General features: G+C 33.2%; 1 protein-coding gene across 1 annotated transcript in view; it reads left to right on the plus strand.

Moving 5' to 3' along the window:
* The window catches only part of LOC126883174 (uncharacterized), a 1,224,086-nt gene that overhangs the window by 581,671 nt on the left and 622,043 nt on the right, over positions 1–20,372 (plus strand). Inside the window, exon 3 of the mRNA XM_050648421.1 lies at positions 10,283–10,513. Within this exon, the coding sequence (XP_050504378.1) occupies positions 10,283–10,513 (231 nt within the window). The remainder of the gene's footprint in view (positions 1–10,282; positions 10,514–20,372) is intronic.

Below are 20,372 nucleotides of genomic sequence, written 5' to 3' on the forward strand. Positions count from 1 at the left end.
AGATATGTAAGTGGAGTGAAGTAGAATAAAATAAAATCTGTTATACTCGATTGGGGCATGATATCACAGTTTTTATGGCAGACGATTACAAGGTATTTACAGGACTAGATATCTATACAAATAATATGACCATCCCCACAAACAACTAATACAACATAAAATTCAAATGAGCAAGCCTTAAGGTGTCAATTATTATGTTTTTCTGTTGTTTATTTAAAACGGGATTTAAATTTTGTAAGGAAAGGAAAACTACAGATTGTATTATTCTTTTATGATCCATTTTCAATTCTACAGGCTGATTGATTAGTGGGGTAAAGCTTCGTAGATCCTTATAGTAATAGTATTTTCCTGTAATAGTAGTAATTGTGTATAGTTCGTCCGCTATAACTTTTCCCATGCTTCAGAATTCATTTTCAAACTAATTAAGTCAAAACATAAAGTCAAACGTACGTCGATGTGTGTAGTATATAGTATACAATATACAAAATATAATATACGCATCGACGTTCGTTTCACTTTTAGCCAAGACGAAAACGGCGGGCTCGTTGGAAAAAACATTCCCATGAGATTTTTTGCATAATCACATTCGTGAGACACCCCAGAATAAGGTTCAAGAAGTCGCCCACGCGAAAAGTGGTCCAATTTTTTTTAACAAGTTTTTTTTAATCAAATTGTAAAAATCAATATTTTCGGCCCGGAGAATTTTTTTGGATTTTTCGGACCATTCCGGACAGAAAAGGTCTCTTATAATTTTTCTCTAAAGTTGATCGTGTTTGAGTTATAAGCAATTTAAAATTTGAAAAACGCGAAAATGGCCGTCTTTAAGACTTAATAACTCGGTTAAAAATGATTATTATGAAAGTCAGAAAGTGACTAAATCAAACTTAAAGCCCCCTTCATGATCCTGGAGAAATTTGTGTCATTAATATATTACTAAGCTGTTATTTTTAATTATTAATAATGAGTGGTAAGACCGTATTGATGCGGCTGTAAATGTGAGTGCGAGTGAGATTCGCCATTGGACTGCCTGAATGGCATCTCTTTCACACTTATCATGGACGGCCGCCTAATACGTTCATAACGCTCATTATTTTTACTTAAAAATAACAGCTTAGTAATCAAATAATGACAAAAAGTTCTTCAGGACCTTGTGGGGGGCTTTTAACTTTGATTTAGTTACTTTCTGACTTTCATAGTAATAACTTTTAACCGAGTTATTAAGAATTAAAAATAGCCATTTTTCGTTTTTTTTTTTCAAATTTAAAATGCTTTTACCTCGAAAACGATTAACTTGAGAGAAAAATTATAAGAAACCTTTTTTATCGAGAATGATTAAAAAAACCTAAAAAAAATGTTCCGGCCAAAAATATTGATTTTTGCAATTTGATTAAAAAAAAATTGTTAAAAAAAATTTGGACCACTTTTCGAGTGGGCAACTTCTTGAATCTTATTATGGAATGTCTCACGAATGTGATTATGAAAAAAAAATCTCATGGGAATATATTCTTCAAAGAACCCGCTGTTTTCGCCTTGTCTATTTATGTTTTGACTTAATTTGTTTGAAAATGAACCGTGACGCATGGGTAAAGTTAGAGCGGACGAACAATATTGTATGTCCCTATCGAAAAGTACCATTACCGTACATTTTATAACATTTCCTATGTCTAAATTTATTAGTTTTCGAGATATTTTCATTTTTCAGAGCAAATTATTAATTACGGGTTTAAATCTTTCCAAAATTTACGTAAGCCATGACTGAATTGTCTAAAACTGACAATTTACGATTACTTATTGATTATCAATCTGGTAATAAATGTAACATTGTAGCAAGTAAAGAAAGAAATATAATTTATTAGTAATAAATTTTACAACATACAACATTTTTGTAGCAATTAAAAACTACTTTTGTATGTAGGTGTAACAAATAAAGAAAGAAAAATAATTTATTAATTATTAATCTTACAAAACAAAAACACAAACACAAATTACAGCATTTTGTGAAAACAATTATTAAAAACCACTTTTGTATGTAAATGTAACAATGTAACAAAGAAAGAACGAAAAATACTGTAACAGTAAAAAATTTTACAAAAAAAAAACATGAACACAAAATACAACATTTTTGAAAAAATCCAAAGCTACTTTTAATAAAATATTTTAAATATTTAACTCGGCATCCGACAGGTGGGGTGTAGGACACCCCAACAATGCTGAAGCGCCTAAAACCTAAGGTAATTTTGCATGTAGTGGCCACGCGGCGGCTAGATAGCTTCTTAGGGGAGTGCAATTAGAACGAAAGCATGCATTGTTTCGGAAAAATTTAAACAAGCTTATATTTTTCTAAAACTTTTTTGTTAGTTTATATACATGTTAAAGTAAAAAGTTCTACTCGCATATTTGGCCGCTAATTGTTTATTAATTGTTTAAACAATTACAATTATTTTGTATAAATAATTTTAAAAATATCGTTAAATCATCATTTTACTTTGATCAAATATGTTTCTATTTTGTTTTTGATTATGCTGAATCCGCATATGGCATTGCAATTTGAAAATTCTTATACAGAAGCTCTTATACAGTATTTCTGCGTAACTAGGAACCACATGGAAAACTTTTCATTATCAATTTTAGGAAAAAAAGTTATTCTATAAAACTTAACCATCAGATATCAAATTTTATCAATTTTATACGAGTTGTCAAAAATATGAATTTCGTTAAAGAGTAAAGCACCTTTTTATTCCAGAATATCAAAAAATAATATTATGAAAAAATGTTTAAAATTAAAAATTATGTTTAAATATACAATTACATCATTCTAATCGAAAAAAAAATTTAAATTTTTTATCAAATTACGGATACTCATCATCATTTTTTTACAATTATGATAACTATTTTATTATCACTTTTACGAAAAGTTATTCTTCATAAAATGCTCTCCCTGGTCTAAAATCTAAGATACAACCATCAGATATCAAACTTTTTTAATTTTATACGAGGTATGTAAAAAATGAACTTTTCTTAAGAGTAAAGTGCCTTTATTATTCACAATATTTTAATTAGAAGGATGTAATTAAACACTAAAACAAATTTTTTAATTCCAAGCAACTTTTCTTAATAACAATTTTCAAGATTGTGAAATGTAAAGGTACTTTACTCTTGAGTGAAATTCATATTTTTTGACATACCTCGTATAAAATAAATTAAATTTGCTATTTGATGATTGCATCTTAGATTATATACGATGCAGAGTATTTTTTAAAGAATAACTTTTTTTCGTAAAACTGATAATAAAAAAGTTATCAATAGGTTCCAAGTTACGCAGACATACTGTATAAGAGCTAAAAAAAAATTTTTGCCTGTTTTGAACATTTATTATTGTTGAAGCTTATTATTAAATGTATTTTAGGTAAGTTTTACAGAAAAAAGTTTTGATCACTTTGTATAAACATTTTTTTAGCTGGTAATTTTCGGTTTTTGTATTACATTTTTGTTATCTTTCTTAATTTTCTGAAAAAGAAATAGTTTATTTCATTTCTAAAGTAAAATAATTCAGGGCATTTTAAAGACTACATCCTAAGCTTTAAAAAAGCACTTATAAAACTGTAACAGATTTGTTCAAACTTGAGTAATACCGTCTTAAAGTGATGGTAATTCTATAAAACTACGAAGATTTCAAAAATTACATTTTTTAAGACGTTATATCATTTGAATTAAATTTTTGAGATTTTTTTTTTGAATAAAACATCATATAGTAAAATGCTTGAAAGATAAGTTGTGCAAACTTGAGAGTTTTATAATAAAAATTGTATTAGTTACACATTTTTAAATCATTTTTAAACAAAATTCATGTAAGGCTCATTTTCCGCCCACACCGTACTTATGTCCATTCATTTTATTTCTTTCTATTATAACCATAAGATAGCTTAACTATTCTTCTTTCATGTCCAATTTGCAAAATTTCATTTGATCCATTAGTTAAAGAATTACATTAAAATAACTCAACCGTGCACTTCGCCGTACGCTAGTTTACAGTGCGCCAATGTTTGTGAGAAGGGTGACTTTAGCGTTATAAATAAAAAATTATAGAAGATACAGATTTCATTTTAGGAAATTCTTTATATAAGGTTTTTTTTGTAAAATTTTCTGAATTTTTCAATGGTCAAGTCAGTTTTTTTCTAAAATTTATATTTTCGGAGTTATTTAAAAAAACATCTAATTTCGTAGTTCATTTGTTTATTAAAAAATGAAGCACCCACTTCTCGAGTAGAACTTTTTGATATGTTGTTTATTAAACATTTCTTAATGAAATTACGAAAAGTTCTATCTTGTTTGATTTTTTCCGAAGTGAAAATCTATATGCACTCCCCTATCTATTGTGTATTCATCTATGTGATGACACATAGTTTTTATAGGTCTGGATCCCGCGTATGAAAAAAAGTTGATTAATAGCAAGCTGAAAATTTGTTAACAGCTTAAGGGTGTCTAGTCGGATAAACTTTGAGATATGGGAACACTGGAACAGGGGAAGTTTTAATTGTGGAACAGGTTAAACATTTGGAACCGTCATACCACGAAAACGGCACATTTATTTTGTCCGACAGGATAGACTTCTCAAAACAGAAATTAAACTCTCATGCAAAAATGAGACTGCTATTTATCACCTGTCATAATTCATGTAATTTGACATATTGTACATGTTCCACTCATTAAAACGCCCATTTGGTGATAAATAGCAGTCTGATTTTTGCATAAGAGTTTAATCTCTGTTCGGAGAGTTTAAGTATATTCTGTCGGACAAAATACATGTGCCGTTTTCGTGGTCTGACCATTCCAAATTTTTAACCTGTTCCACAATTAAAACTTTCCCTGTTCCAGTGTTCCCATATATCAAAGTTGGTCCGACTAGACACCCTTAAGCTATTAACAAATTTTCAGCTTGCTATTAATCAACTTTTTTTTCATACGCGGGATCCAGACCTATTAGTCGTCTGTTTAGTTTCAGTAAGTAGATTTGGATTGAAAGTGATTACACCCCACGAGTCGGATTTTGTAGAATTGTAGAATTTCTGCAGAATTGTCTTTATTTTGTTTCACTTCTATAAATAAATAAGTATAGGTAAGTGAATAATACTTATTACAGGTTTTTTTAATAGTCTAAGCTAAAATAAATTATTAGGAACGAGAATAAGCACTCCTTCAGGCCTTATGGGATGAAACAGACAGTCAGTGATGAATGTATTGACAAAAGTGATTCGGAAGTACGTGAAGAAATAGACAATGTTGGTGTAAATAGTGACTGTCCTGACCAGCTTAAAGATGTTGACGTTACAGATATTACAGACAACCAAACTTAAAGATATTTTTTGTGGTTCTTTAACTCTTTCAATTCTGAATACAAGGAATCATGCCGATTGCCTAATGAAGCTTCAATATATAGAGGAAAGGCACCAAATTTGAGACAGGCGCCTAATTTGAGACACCGTCGTATATTTGTGTACGATGGGTTGACATCTAGTGAAAATATTAAAAACTGATCATTCTGTGAAGTTAGTAGTAGATCTGCTTTTAGTTGGCGCTTAGACGTGACCGTTGTTGTTTTGTCAACGTTAATTTGATTTACACCATACACAAAGTTTTTCAAAATTTATAAAAACTTACAATACATCAAGGTAAGATGATTACATTTACTCCAGTTATTTTTTTTGGTTAATACATTTTATGCAAATTAAATGGTAATTGTGTGGCATACATAACCAACAAAAGTTCTTTTTATTTTTAACGGAAAAGTCCTAATTTGAGACACCTGTAGGTTCCAAATTTAAGAGTGTCTCAAATTAGGACCCCGTGTAAAATTTTTATTTTTATGTATTTTTTTGTTTGTAGATGCCGCCAAAAAATAAAAAATAGAATGCAAATGATATGATACGGGCTGTAAATACAGTAAGAAATAGAGAGATGGGCTATTTGAAGGCCTCAAAAGTTTTTGGACTACCAAAAGGTACCTTAAAACGATATGTGAAATAAGACAAGACTCCAGAAGAACTCGTCGGGATATCAATTGGCCGCCGACCTATTCTTCCTTTGGAATTAGAAAATGAGTTGGTTGAGTATGCCCTAACTATGGAGCAACGTTATTTCGGGTTAAGAGCGCGTGATATAAAACGACTGGCATTTCAGCTTGCAATACGAAACTCAATACCACATCCATTTAGCGGAGTCAAAAAATCAGCCGGAAAGAAATGGTTGAGACTCTTTCTGAAAAGGCATCCGACGCTTTCTATGCGTATTCCTCAGGGAATGTCATCTGCTCGAGTAAAATCGTTTACTAATGAAAATGTATCCAAGTTCTTTGACCTGTATGAACCAAAATATCTTAAGCTTACTAACCCTGCACAACGTATATTCAATGTAGACGAAACAGGTATTACAATTGTTCAGCACAAACATAGCAAAGTCATTTCTTTGAGAGGGAAGAAGCAGGTTTCGTCACTTACTTCAGCAGAAAGGGGCAAGCTGATTACTGTTATTTCATGTATGAATGCTGCAGGAGTTTTCGTACCACCATTATTAATCTTTCCTAGAAAAAATATGAAAACAGAGAGTTGATGCTAGGAGCTCCCACTGGAGCAGTCGCAGAATGCCATGTGTCAGGTTGGGTACAGGCCGATATTTTCACTAGATGGCTACAACACTTCATAAAATTCACTAAACCTTCAGCTGCAGACCCTGTTCTTCTCGTCCTTGATGGCCACTATTCTCATACGAGAAACGTTGCTCTAATAGATTTGGCCAAACAGAATCATGTGACGATTATTTGCCTCCCACCACATTCTACACATAAAATGCAACCGTTGGATGTTGCTTTTATGGCACCGCTGAAAACTTACTACGCACAAGAAATAGAAAACTGGCTTAGAGAAAATCAGTTGAGTGTTGTGTCGCCTTATGCCATTGCCAGTATTTTTTGTAAAGCGTATAACAAAGCTGCGACGATGGAAATATCTTGCAATGGTTTCCGAAAAACTGGACTGGTCCCTATTTGTCGCCATATTTTTAGGGACTTTGAATTTGGAATTCAACAGCACTTGGAAACACAAAACGAAAGGGACGAACAAATAATAGAACCAAACCATGAACAACCAAATCATCCAATGCGTGAACATAGAACTCCTAGTCCACCACTACCTCATCAACAACTTGTGTCTCCGAAAGACATCTGTCCTATCCCTACATACAAGAGAGACACCACTAAAAAGCCACATGCCAGATCAGAAAAGGCTTCAGTAATTACTCTAACACCCTACAAAGAAGAATTAGAGCAAAGTTTGTCGGAAATTTTCCGACGATAAATATGGAGAACGATGGGCAAAGTGTTACCAATGTGGCAGGGGGACACATGAAGACTGTGGAGAAATAAAGTCTAGCACATTTATTTGTCTTTTCTGTGAAGGAAAGGGCTTTTTTGAATAGTATCTCAAATTGGGGTACCTCTCTCAAATTTGGATATCTGGCTATCCCAAATTAGGCAACCTTTTATTTTTAATATTAAATGTTGCAAAAAAATTAAATGTATTTTTTTGCAAAAATATATGTCTTATTCGCTTTATTTATTTTTTGTTGTGTTGTAGAAACACTAAATTTAAGTGTTCGATATAAATGGTTTAAAAACTTTTGAATATTCTGTTTTATATTTGTTTTTCAAAAAAAGTGTCTCAAATTTGGTGCCTTTCCTCTACTGCCGAATTATCAGCTTTATTACTTGCGCTAAAATATATAGCCTCTGTTGGTATGGACAATTATATCATTTTTACCGATTGTAGAAGTATTGTGGACAAACTCACTTCTATCCAATCGACAAAAAGTCTAAACCACATTGAGATCGAAATTAAGAGTCTATATTATGATATTACTTCCTCGGGTAGTTCAATTATTATTTGTTGGGTTAAAGGACATTCTGGAATATTTGGAAATGAAGAAGTCGACAAAATAGCTAAATCTGCAGCTTTAACCAAACGAAACATAAACAACATACTTCTACCAGTAACCGATATAGATAATATCAGTAAAAACCATTGCAAACAAAATTGGCAACGTGTATATAACCAAAGTACAACGGGAATAAATTTTAGAAATTGCCAACCACTAATTCCCAATGAGAGATGGTTTAAACAAGAATCAAATAGGCTATTTGTAAAAACAATAAACAGAATGAGGTCAAATCACGCACTCACCCCAGCATACAAACACAGCATAGGTATCAGTGATAACCCATATTGCGCCTGTGGTGGAATGGGAGATCTACAGCACCTAATATTGGAGTGTGGACAGTACAGACAAAATATTAAAGTGATGTATGAAAAGTTAATTGATCTAAATTGTCCTTTACCTGTCAATTTAAACGAAATTCTTTTTCCAAAAAATAAGCAGACGTTAAAATGTCTTTACGAATATGTAACGTCCTGTAAATTTAAATTTTAAATAGGCTTAGATAATAAAATTAAAAATTGTAAAAATATCACACAAAATTGAAAAATGTATTCATTAATATATTATAACAACCTGTAAATTTAGATAATAAGTAGGCTTAGATGTTAACTTAAAATTGTTATTGTAATACCATACAAAAAAAAAACAAATAGTCTGGCTAATTGGCTATGTCAAAGCCATTAATAATAATAATAAAAAAAAAAAAAAAACTCTTTCAATTGCTGGGGTTTATCCATGACTCAATTAACTTACTGACCTCTCAAGGAGTCATTCCGACAATCATCTGAGTACCCTCCCATGTAAGTATTCAGGGCAATGAAAGAGCAGACGCCGCAGTCACATCAGCACTATCATCAACCAGTAATCCTGAATTATCAAAATAGACAAAGATCTAAAACGTCATTTTAAACATTTAACAGGCAACTGCTGGCAAACCCATTGGAATAGGCTGTCTTCGAAACTGAAAGAAATTCAACCGAATATTGGTACATTTAAACCACCGAATATCTGCAGAAAATCAACCATAGTACTTAGAAGACTAAGAATTGGGCATGCCAGACTAACCCACGGATATTTAATGGCTTCTGAAGACCCTCCTATGTGTCAATATTGCAAATGTCAACTGTCAGTGAAACATATCCTATTCGATTGTCCAAAATATCAACATGAACGACGACTTCATGGATTCAAGAGTAGCCTGAATGAAGCACTAAACTCACCAAATGATATACTCCACAACATAAGTTACCTACGAAATATAAATATTTTCAATAAAATATAAATATTCATGTAATATAAATCACTCGAATCGATGTATTTATTGTATGTATGTATTGTTTATTAATGTATAATTGTACCCATGTCAATGATCATTGTAATCGAGACATGTCAATTCAATAAAAAAATTGCTGGGATTTATCACACCCCACCAATCTGTTAGTGGCAAAAAAGTTTACCTGTCGGATATTGGGTTCATTACATAAGTTGTTCAAAATGACCTAACACATTTATGCATGCCTAAAAACGGTCATTGAATAAGTTACTTACACTACGAAGCATTTGTAAATTAACACTTTAAAATACACTTTGTGTTCTATTTTTCATCTCACCTCTTGTTGTTGGAGGCATTTTATAACCTTCATTCTTAAAGTAACTCCAAAAAAATCGGTCCAGTATATTAAATTCTGGTAATCTGGGTGGCCACGCTACTGGTCCATGGAAAAATGAAAATATCGCGAAAACTAATAAATTTAGACATCGGGAATCTTGTATACAAATTAATTAAAGTACGGTAATGGTACTTTTCGGTATTGATATAAAATACAGGGTGCTACATTTAAAATTACTGAGAAAATAATGTAGTTGCGTTTTGACTTACCCTGTATTCAGTATAAAGAAAATTAGCAATATCAATGATTTGTGAAAATTTTGACAATAAATAAAAAAATATGGCATCAATAAACCATTGCCGCTGTATAACATACCAAACCTTTATACTTTTGTAATGGAAAAGTTAAGATTTCGAATATAAAATAAAATATAGGGTGATCCATGTAAAAAAAAACAAAAGTTTGGTCTGCCACTATGTTATTGAACACCCTGTAGCATTCTAACAAATTTCGTAATGTGAAGCTCAAAGTTGGCTACAATTTTTGTTCTTAACTATTATCGCTATCTATTACTATAACGGATCTACGTAGCTGTACCCCACTAATCAGTCATCCTGTATGTTCGTATATAATTGTAAAAGTTATATTATTGTAATAAATACTCGATTTTGAATTTTTTGTTGCAGTCGCCTCTGGGTCAGGGTATGCGCGGTCCCGGTCTGGATGCTCCTTGCTTTCCGTCAGCGATGTCGTCCACGTCGGGCAGAATCAGCCGTAGCGGAAACGAGCAGTTCATGCCGCCGTCCATGGAGGCGGCTGCACCATCCTCGGGTTACTCGGGCGCCAAAATGCACCAGGATTCGCCCATACCGCCCCCACCAGCCCCTACGCCCACCGTACACGCTGCATATATGCAGGTGCGGAACAAATTTTAATACATATTTTGCATGCTTACGTTTTTTAGTTTATTATTAACAAATAATATACAATGTGTACTTTGTACACATTTGTACTTTGTGTGTGTGTGTGTGTATATAATATGTAATATACAGGGTAGCGAGAAAGTATGGAAACACGGTAATTTCTCGGAAACCGCTAAAACGATTTTTATAGATTTTGGTGTGTGTAAGGGTCTTCTAATGCGGCCGATATAATAGTGGTAATTACATTGTTGTCAAATCTTCCAATGTTCTGGAAATCTAATGAACTTTCTTATTTCTAATTTATTTATTTAGCGTATGGCTTAAGTATATCACAGAATATATTTAGATTTATGCATTATACAATGCATCACAAACAGATGTCCAATTTTTTTATATATTCGATTGACCCTTCGGTTGCCATTACAAAGTCTATAGGGTCGCCTGTGTATGCTCTGAGTGGGCAGTCCTGAACAATGTGACTGATCGTCTGTCTTGCAGCGCCGCAGTCACAAGAAGGCGAGGGGAGTTTACCCCATCTGTGGAGGGAGTCGGCGCATCTTCCACAGTTTGTTCGAATTCGATTAAGGGCTGCCCAAATCTTACGGGGACGTTCAAATTCGCCAGGTTTCCCTATGATGTCCGGTAGACTATGGTAATGCGGATCTGTCCTACTTTCCCAATCTTCTCTCCATCGGGTATTTAAGTCAAAGTTGGATTGCTGCAGCGCTTGAGCAGATTGTAGAGGGGGTAACCTGGATCGGAGACGGTTTCCAAGAATATCGGGGATGTCGTTGTGGACTAGAAGCTGGCGACTGTCCATTATTTTGTTATATTCTTTAACCAATGCATGTTCGCGGCGTAGGTTGGGTGGTGCTATATTACTAAGGGTAGGTAGCCACATTGTAGGGGTGGGCTTAATTGTGCCTGTTATCATACGCATAGTACGGTTTAGTTGGGTGTCGACCAGGTGGGTATGCCTGCTATTTAGCCACACTGGAGCAGAGTATTCTGCCACCGGATATATCAGGCCAAGAGCAGAGGATCTTAATGTTGATGCTGTGGACCCCCATGTAGTGCCGCAGAGTTTCTGTATTATATTGTTGCGTGTTTTCAATTTTGCTGCTGTTTTCGTCAGGTGTTCTCTGAATGTGAGCGTTCTGTCTAGAGTAACCCCAAGGTATTTCGGGTATTTATTGTGTTTTAACAGCTTGTTATTAAAATACACTCGCAATTCTCTGTTTGCCAACTTGTTGTTTAGATGAAAAGCTGATACTTCAGTTTTTGTAGTACTTGGCTGTAGTCTCCATTTCTTAAGGTATTCGCTGAGGATGGATAAGTCATTCGTGAGAGTGATTTCTGTAGTTTCTAAAGATTGGTGGCTTGTTGCAAGGGTCCAGTCGTCAGCATATCCAAACTTCCGAGATTCGGTTTCAGGCATGTCAGCAATATAGAGGCTGAAAAGTAAAGGGGCAAGGACAGAACCCTGTGGAAGACCATTTTTAAGTTTCATCTGTCTACTCGTCTCCTTTCCCATTATAACCTGGAAGGCTCTGTTGGTCAGCATGTTGTCAATGAGGTTAATTATCTTTCTGCAGGGGATAATGCGGGCCAGTTTATATATTAATCCCTGTCTCCAAACAGTATCATATGCTGCTGTTACATCTATAAATACTGTTGCTGTCTTTTATTTCTTTTGAAAACTAGCTTCTATAAAAGTTGTTAATGACAGCACTTGGTCCGTACAGCTTCGATGAGGGCGGAAGCCAGCTTGTTCAATGGGGACATTTTCTAGTATCCTGTGACTAATTCTGTTGAGGAGAAGCTTTTCTAATAGTTTATATACCATGCTGAGTAGAGCTATGGGGCGGTAGTTTTCTGGCTTATCGTTTGATTTGCCCGGTTTCGGAATTGCAATTATCTTTGTTCGCTTAAGTGAGAAAGGAATGTTACCTGACTGAAGTATATCATTAAAGAACATTGCAAGCCACTGTTTCGTGTATGCACCACTGTGTATCAAGAACTCTGGATGGATACCATCAAAGCCAGGTGCTTTACCTGATTTCATTTCTTTCAGCGCATGTGTGATTTCAGAAATAAGTATTCTTGCTGAATATTCGGAGTTCGTTCTGTTCATTTGTTTTAATGCCCTTAAGTCTCTTTTCACGTTGGTAGTATGTGTTCGATCTCGTGGAGCTCTGGATAGGGATACTATATGGGAGGCAACCTTGTTAGGAGACATTTTAGACTCTCTGGATTCCAGCTGGTTAGCTCCTCCAATTTTCCGCAACAAGGACCATGCCTGCCGGCTTGATTTTTTGAAGTCAAGGTTTTCGACAGTCTTTATCCACTTTTGGCGTCTAGCTGTATCGATGTTGTGTAAAAGCTCATCGGCTATTTCTCGGTCACCACTTTCGAGAAACTTCGTGTATAAGTCTTCACATATTTCAGTCCATCCAGGCACATATTCTTTGCGATACCCCCTAGGGATGGTTTTCTTGGCAGTGTTTATTACTGCGCCCACAAACCTCTCATAATGTTTGCTGGTTGGAGGGACCCAGCTCAAGGTCCGGTCTAGTTGTTCAGAGAACTTCTTCCAGTTTGCTTTTCTAAGATTCCACCTGGGTCGAGGATATGATCTAATTATTGGAATTGATATTCCGATGGTGATAAGCACCGGACGATGTTGAGTATGTGGGAAGTCTGCAAGGACACTTCTCGCAGTTGTTAGTGGTCTGTCATCGGTATCTTTTGAGACAAAACATAGGTCTGGGTTATATTCTTTTCTCCATGCAGCTGATTTAAATGTTCCTCTGTCTTCGGCATCAAAAACTAGATATGTGTTTTGCTCTTCGGACCATTCTACTAGTGCCTCCCCATTTTCATCATTCGTAGTGTACTTCCACATTTCGTGGTGGCTGTTGAAGTCGCCGATGTATATAGTAGGATGTGGATGAGTCTTTAGCACTTCTGGGTTCCATGTAGTGGCTGGAGGTTTGTATATGTTAACTACGGTAATATCTCCGACCTTGGTGACTACTTCATGTATATTATTTTCATTGGAAGCAGAAAGTAGGAAACCATTTTCTATATTGCAGCGAATGTAGGTTGCGACGCCGTAATGTTTATCATAGGTGGCTCCCAGTAAATCGTAGCCAGGTATCTTTCCCCTTAAATCAAGCTGGACTTTGTCTTCAGTATGGGTCTCTTGTATGGCAACCAGGTCAATGTCGTTATCGTGTAGGATTTTTTGCAACACTTGGCATTTTGCCTGGCTTATTTCTAATGAAATACCCTGTATATGTTTTGCGTTTTGTAGTTCTTAAGAAATACTGATTATTTTTCATGTTATATTCCGTATACCTAAGTGCTATAATTTCTGAGTTATTGTTACATTTACTAAAAATAGTATATTGTGCAGAAAGGTACTAGTTTCTCACGAGTTTGAAAACTTGCGGTACGAGCGCAAGCGAGTGCCGCAATTCAAACGAGTGAGAAATTACATTTCTGCACGTGTTACACACTATACTTTTTCTACAACCACAGTTTTTCCTAAAAATAAAAATCACAATTTCCAAACGAAGATTAATTATAATAATGTGTGATATGTTTTAAATTGTATTTAATTAATACTAATCATTTTAAACTCCTTATACCTAAACAAATTGCACAGAAATTAGTTTAAAAAATTAATGCACTGCCTTAATTTGTTTAAATTTAAATTATTTAAAAAAATTATTACACAATATTGTCACATTTGACGATATATTTATGCAGTCACGGAGTTCCACCAAACCTACTTAATTCGACGTATCTTGCTGCGGTTGCTAAATCCTTATTGGTTATTTGATAATTATAAAATGTTTATTAAGAATAAAATTGTAAAATAAAACAGTTGTAACATCCATAATTTAATTTCTATTCTATAGTTAAATATAATAATTGTCTTATAGGTTATATTATATTTGTCTAAACTTTAACCAAGGATGTAAACAGAATATAACGTTACTCAGAATGAGGTAGTCAACTGTGCAGAAAACAACTTTTCCACCTACCTCTACCGAAAGTATATTTTTCCAGACCTGTTTGTAGGGAGCAAAGTTGTACTTTTCCTCCCTAGGAAGGAAAAGTAAAAGTGAGGTCATGGTATTTCATTCATGAAATATAACTTATTGACGCCCTGTATAATATCTATTTTCTATTAGGTAAGTATCTATACATTTTAAGGTTTATTTATAAAACACCCTGTTTTTTGCAGAATGGTAAAAAACAGTAAATTGTTATTTTGATTTAACAATGTTTACATTAAAAATTTGACTTATATTTGACAGTTGACAGTTATATTGTACCTACTTGTTAGTTATAGTTCTAATAAATTTTGTTAGTTAGTTCATAGAGGTATATATTAACATAGAGGGAGCCTACCTTCCGCGCTTCCTGACGACAAGATCTCATGGACTGGTTTCCTGCATCTCTTTCTAACACATTGTATCGAAAATCTATGATGACATTCAGTGTGAATATAGGCACGGAAGAGGAGGACAACTGTAGCAGCTTTACTATGCGTAAGAGTGAAACAGCACTAATCCCAATAAAAAAGATGGTGTCGTCACTTCGCTCTGAATGACACTCTCTCTATGCTAATATATAACTCTATGAGTTAGTTACATAAATAAATTAAGTAAAAATGAAAAAATTACTTGTTATTTGAGGAAGGTGGAAAAATCATATGTATAACATGGGTGTAAATTGTCTTTTCCTCCCTTGAATGATTACTGCTTTCCGCTACGCGTCGGGCAGTAAACTTCATTCTCGGGAGGAAAAGTAGCACTTTCCTCCCTTGTTATACAAATAGCTATTCCGGCACAGAAACGTCACTTTTCTGCACACTAATGTCATATATCTTATACTGTGAGAAAATATCAAGTTTGTTAACATAAAACTGTGCAGAAAAGTGGATTTTGAATAGTGGTTGTAGAAAAATTTTTTTTTAACAAATGATAAAAATCAATTTTTTCGGCCCGGATAGACATTATTTTAGGTTCTTTGGATAATTGGGAACAAAAAAGGTCTTTTGTAATTTTTCTCTTAAGTTAAGAGGATGGGTACGTATTTTCGGCTGCAATGCTATTACAATGGGGATTCGTTTTTTTTCGAATCCTGAGAAAACTAATAGGTATTTTTGAAAAATTTAAACTCAGAATTAAAGATTACGTTATTAGCGAGGGCCGAAAGTCTCTGAGAACTCCTATACTGTTTATTTTAATAAGTTACAGGGGTGAAAAACTAAGAGAAAAGTTAGTGTGATTTTTAACTTCAAATATCTCATTCAAAATAGACTTCTTATTTATTCTAAGGGACTTCCGGCCCTCAGTGATAATTTAGTCTTTCATTCAGCGTTTAAATTTTTTAAAAATATTTATTGGTTTTTTCAGGATTCGAAAAAATGAACACAATATCGGTGGTAATATTTTCTAAATATATCTTTGTCTTACAACGCACTTAGTCGAATAGAATATTATCAGCATATTGTCAGTTAGACAGTGCCAATCAGTGACAATTTTAAATATTTGACATGGGATCGGGAATATTTTGAGTTGTTGATTAAATAATATTGATATATAGTGTATTTGATAAATAATTGATTTAAGACGTGAACTTAATGAAAAGTTACTTATTGTGTATTATTTGTGGAAGATGCAAGCAGAGAATACATCAGGATAATATATATTCTGTGATCCAAGTATTTTGTTGTTAAAGATGTTCAAAATTGTAAGCGTTCCATAGTAACAATATATTATTAAAAAATCACTTTCACGCTTTTCCTCTTTTCTTGATTGAGTATTAGTTTTTGTTGTAGGTACATATATATTATTACAATCACTGAATACATAGTTAGTGAAAAAATTATCAGTAGTAATTCCACAAGAGCTCTAAAATTATTGAATTTTTCCCGAGTGACATTTTGACAGCTTTATGTCAAAATGTCACGAGGGCAAAAAGTCTATATTAATTTTAGAGATCGAGTGCAATTTGTTGCGATTATTTCATGAATAAAACTATTCAAAACCAAAATTTTATTGTAATTTATTTATGTAAGTACAAATTAGTACCATTAAACACACAGTTGTTATAAATATTTTACGGTTGACAGTCATCACTTTTATAATTTTTAAAACATTAATTGTCATTAATGTCACTAGATGGAAACGGGAAATTATCAAAAATTATCAATTTAATTTAGATTTCTGTAGCTTTCTATTGGTCAGAATCTCCTATGAATGAAATAATCACATTTATTAACTGAATTAATAATTTGCAAGTATACAAATAACAGTTATCCAAGAAAATTCAAAAGCCATCTCTTTAAGTTAATGATGACATTTTCAAGTCGAATGACATTCTAGTAATGTTTACATATTCATACCAGTGTGAATTTTACTACACGTAATTTGCCGTGTAAAGACAGAGAAAGTAGGGATAGTCGTAAAATATTTGCTAATTATGTACCCATGGCCTTAATGTTTTCCGAGTTATAAACAATTTAAAACTGAAAAAAAAATCAAAAAATGACGATTTTCAAGGTTTAAAAACATAAGTAAAAATTTTTGAAGTTATACTTCTTTACCGGCGATATGAGGGTGAATTTTTATATGTTAAAACCTATGATCCCGGCGCATGCGCATTATAACTTTTTTCTGATTGGATGTTCAAATGACATGTCAAAAATTATTCAATATGGCGGCTGTGGCACACCTGTACTAGTTTGATTATTTATGGTTGTTGCGTTTTGAAATTTGTGGGAAAAGAAACAAAGTTAGTTAATAGTTATACTGCCTTTTTAAATAGTTTTCACATACCTATATTTTTGGACTTTTGGACTATTTTGGACAAGGAAAACTCATTTTAATTTGGTAAGTAGTTTTTATTATAATCATATTGTAATTATACATTTGGATTAGGTTGGAATACATACATTTATTTTCTAAAGAATGGGGATTTTAGACAGAAATCCCAAATTAGGTCCGATTTTTGTTTTTAAATTATGATTTTTTGGCGTAGATTTATTTATCTAGTAGGTATGTAATGCTTTGATTTATATACTTAATTTGATTACCAACAAAAGTTCTACCAATCTTCATCTAATATATTGTTTTCTTACTGTTTTGTTATATTTTAATATTTTCTTCCACAAAATTTAAACTACATAATTTAATTATATTCAAAACAACTGTCAAACAGTAAAACGTTCAGTTACCCTATTTTTCCACATGACAAATAATGTGGAATTGGACGAGTGAGTCTGGGCTTCGATTACGAATCAAAGCGCCCCGAAATTCACGGGTTCGATTCCCGATGCAAGTTTTTATTTTTTTATTGTTTTATGGATTTTATGATTTTAAGTATATTTGTTATATAATTTTTTTTTTCAGAAAATGCGTATTTAAAATTTTTTGCCAACAATTATTATCGTTCAGAAATATTTTTTTCTTTGTGGCATTTTTCAATGTGTTTGTGTGCGTTTTATTCTTTTATTTTTTTTTAATTTTTGGTATTGTCTTAAAAATCACATAATATGTAGTAGAAGTATAACTTCTTACGTGCGTACAAAGTACACACACATTCTTTTTTTTTAATTACGAAGTGCCTAAATTTCGCATTAAATCTTCTTCTATCAGCTACGTATAAGAATTTTTGGTACGTTTTACTCTAAAACATTGTTTTTAACTGTTAATGAAGCGGATATGAGAGGACGGGTGATCAGTGAGCGGACGGGCGATCGGACTGCTTTAACAACTAAAAAATAGCGTTTTAACCCTTAATCCTTTGTGAAATTGTTGTTTAGGTAGTGTGATATGGTATATCATAACGCATTTTGATCATTTTTATATGATTCGTTTTGTAAATAAGGGAGATATGGAGTGTATACCACAATATACATAGTCAATGATCCAAATTTATTGTAAAAGTTTATTATGTATAGGCCAGTAGGTCAGTTTGAAGCCAAGATGAAGACTCCTTTATAGTCTCATTACATTTTTATATTCTTTTAACATCGACTTATTGTCGACATTGTTGTAGCCGAAATGGCCCAATTCTTGTATTACTAAAATCTTTCGACCTAACTATGTAGCTAGTTCCAACTACTTTGGATCTAAAATTTTCAACCTGATGACGGACCGATTGGTCCGAAAACGTTTGTGTTTTTTGTACTAGTGATGTACCCACTTCAATCCAATTTGGATATTTTTAGATAAACATTTTTAATAAATTTATGTACCATCTACCTACAAGTGAAGTTTTACTTCCTTAGTAAGTTTTTTATTATGGTATACAGCCAATGAGAGGAATCTTTTCCTTTTTATTTTATTATGTATCTTATAATAAACATATTGTAGGTGAAACCTCACAATAAAAGCAGAAACTAAAAGTACTAACATTAGTTTTTTAATAAAAATGGAGGCAAAAAGTAATAAAGTAAGATATTAATTTTTCAATCTAGTCAAAAACAACCAAAACTGTTGTAAAATTTACTTACGTGCTATTATGAAAAGAATTAAAACAATTTCTATCCTTTACTCAACACAATCCAAGAGAAGATTTTGAACATGATCAGTGTGTCTGTCCTGATTTGCAATACCTACAATTGCCTTTGTATTTTCTACATTTCAGGGACTTTCGGCCCTCGGTAAGAACGTAATATTTCATTCTGCGTTTAAATTTTTCAAAAATACGTATTAGTTTTCTCGGGATTCGAAAAAAATGAATCCCATTTAAATAACATTGGAGCCGAAACTATGTACCGATCCCCTTAAAGCAACTGTTCTTGGGTCACTGATGATCGCTTAATTACACATGGGTCGTCTAATATTCTTTTTATTATACCAACAATATTCAAGTGTTCATGTTTTTATAGACACCTGTAGAAGATAGATTCTATTTTTACAAGCAAAATTAACCATCGCGTTTTATTTTCGAACACTTCGTAAATATTAATCCATAAAAGAGTATTCCGTCCCACTGCATGGCGCGTACCATTTCAATTCCCATTCAGTCTGGCTAAAAAAACCATTTTAGTCAATATTTGAACAGTATGATGCTTCGCCCCGTCATGTCATGGCAGTTTTATCCATATGAAATTAGATACCCAGATCAATATGCGCTCCTCTACTCCGTTCTGTTGTAAAAAATCGTTATTTCGGATCGGGTTACTTGGTTTAGATTAATTACCATTTCTGGAATTAATCATTGAGCCGTTTGAACTACTCAGCCGTTTTTATTTTTAAAAAACTATAGGTATCATATTATTATTTTAGTCGATTGTTCAAATACAAAGGAATTTGTGCAAGAATTTTTACAAGTTATACGAGCAGTGGCGTAATCATACCATTTGAGGCCCGTGGCTCAAGAAGTTTTGGAGTGCTCATGAATGCTTATCAACACTAATTAATTATGTTATTTCTAATCCGCAGGATATACCATCATTCCTAATTCAGGGAACCACTTATTTAATACCGAAGGATCAAAATAACACCCAAGATCCAGCAAAATACCGCCCAATTACTTGTCTTCCAACTTTGTATAAATTGGTCACATCCTGTGTAGCCCGGCGTATCTACCAACACTGTGCGCTGAACAATATCATAGAGCCTCAACAGAAAGGATGCGCTAAGGGTTCCATGGTCTGCAAAGAACAACTTATCATCGACTCAGTCATTTCTAATCAAGCATATTCCAAAAAGAGGAACCTATTTACTGCTTTTATTGATTACAAGAAGGCCTTTGATTCAGTGCCGCATGAATGGCTTATAGATATATTGAGAATATATAAAGTCGATGATAATATAGTGACCTT

This window comes from Diabrotica virgifera, chromosome 4 (assembly GCF_917563875.1).
Source record: "Diabrotica virgifera virgifera chromosome 4, PGI_DIABVI_V3a".
Lineage (NCBI taxonomy): Eukaryota > Metazoa > Arthropoda > Insecta > Coleoptera > Chrysomelidae > Diabrotica > Diabrotica virgifera.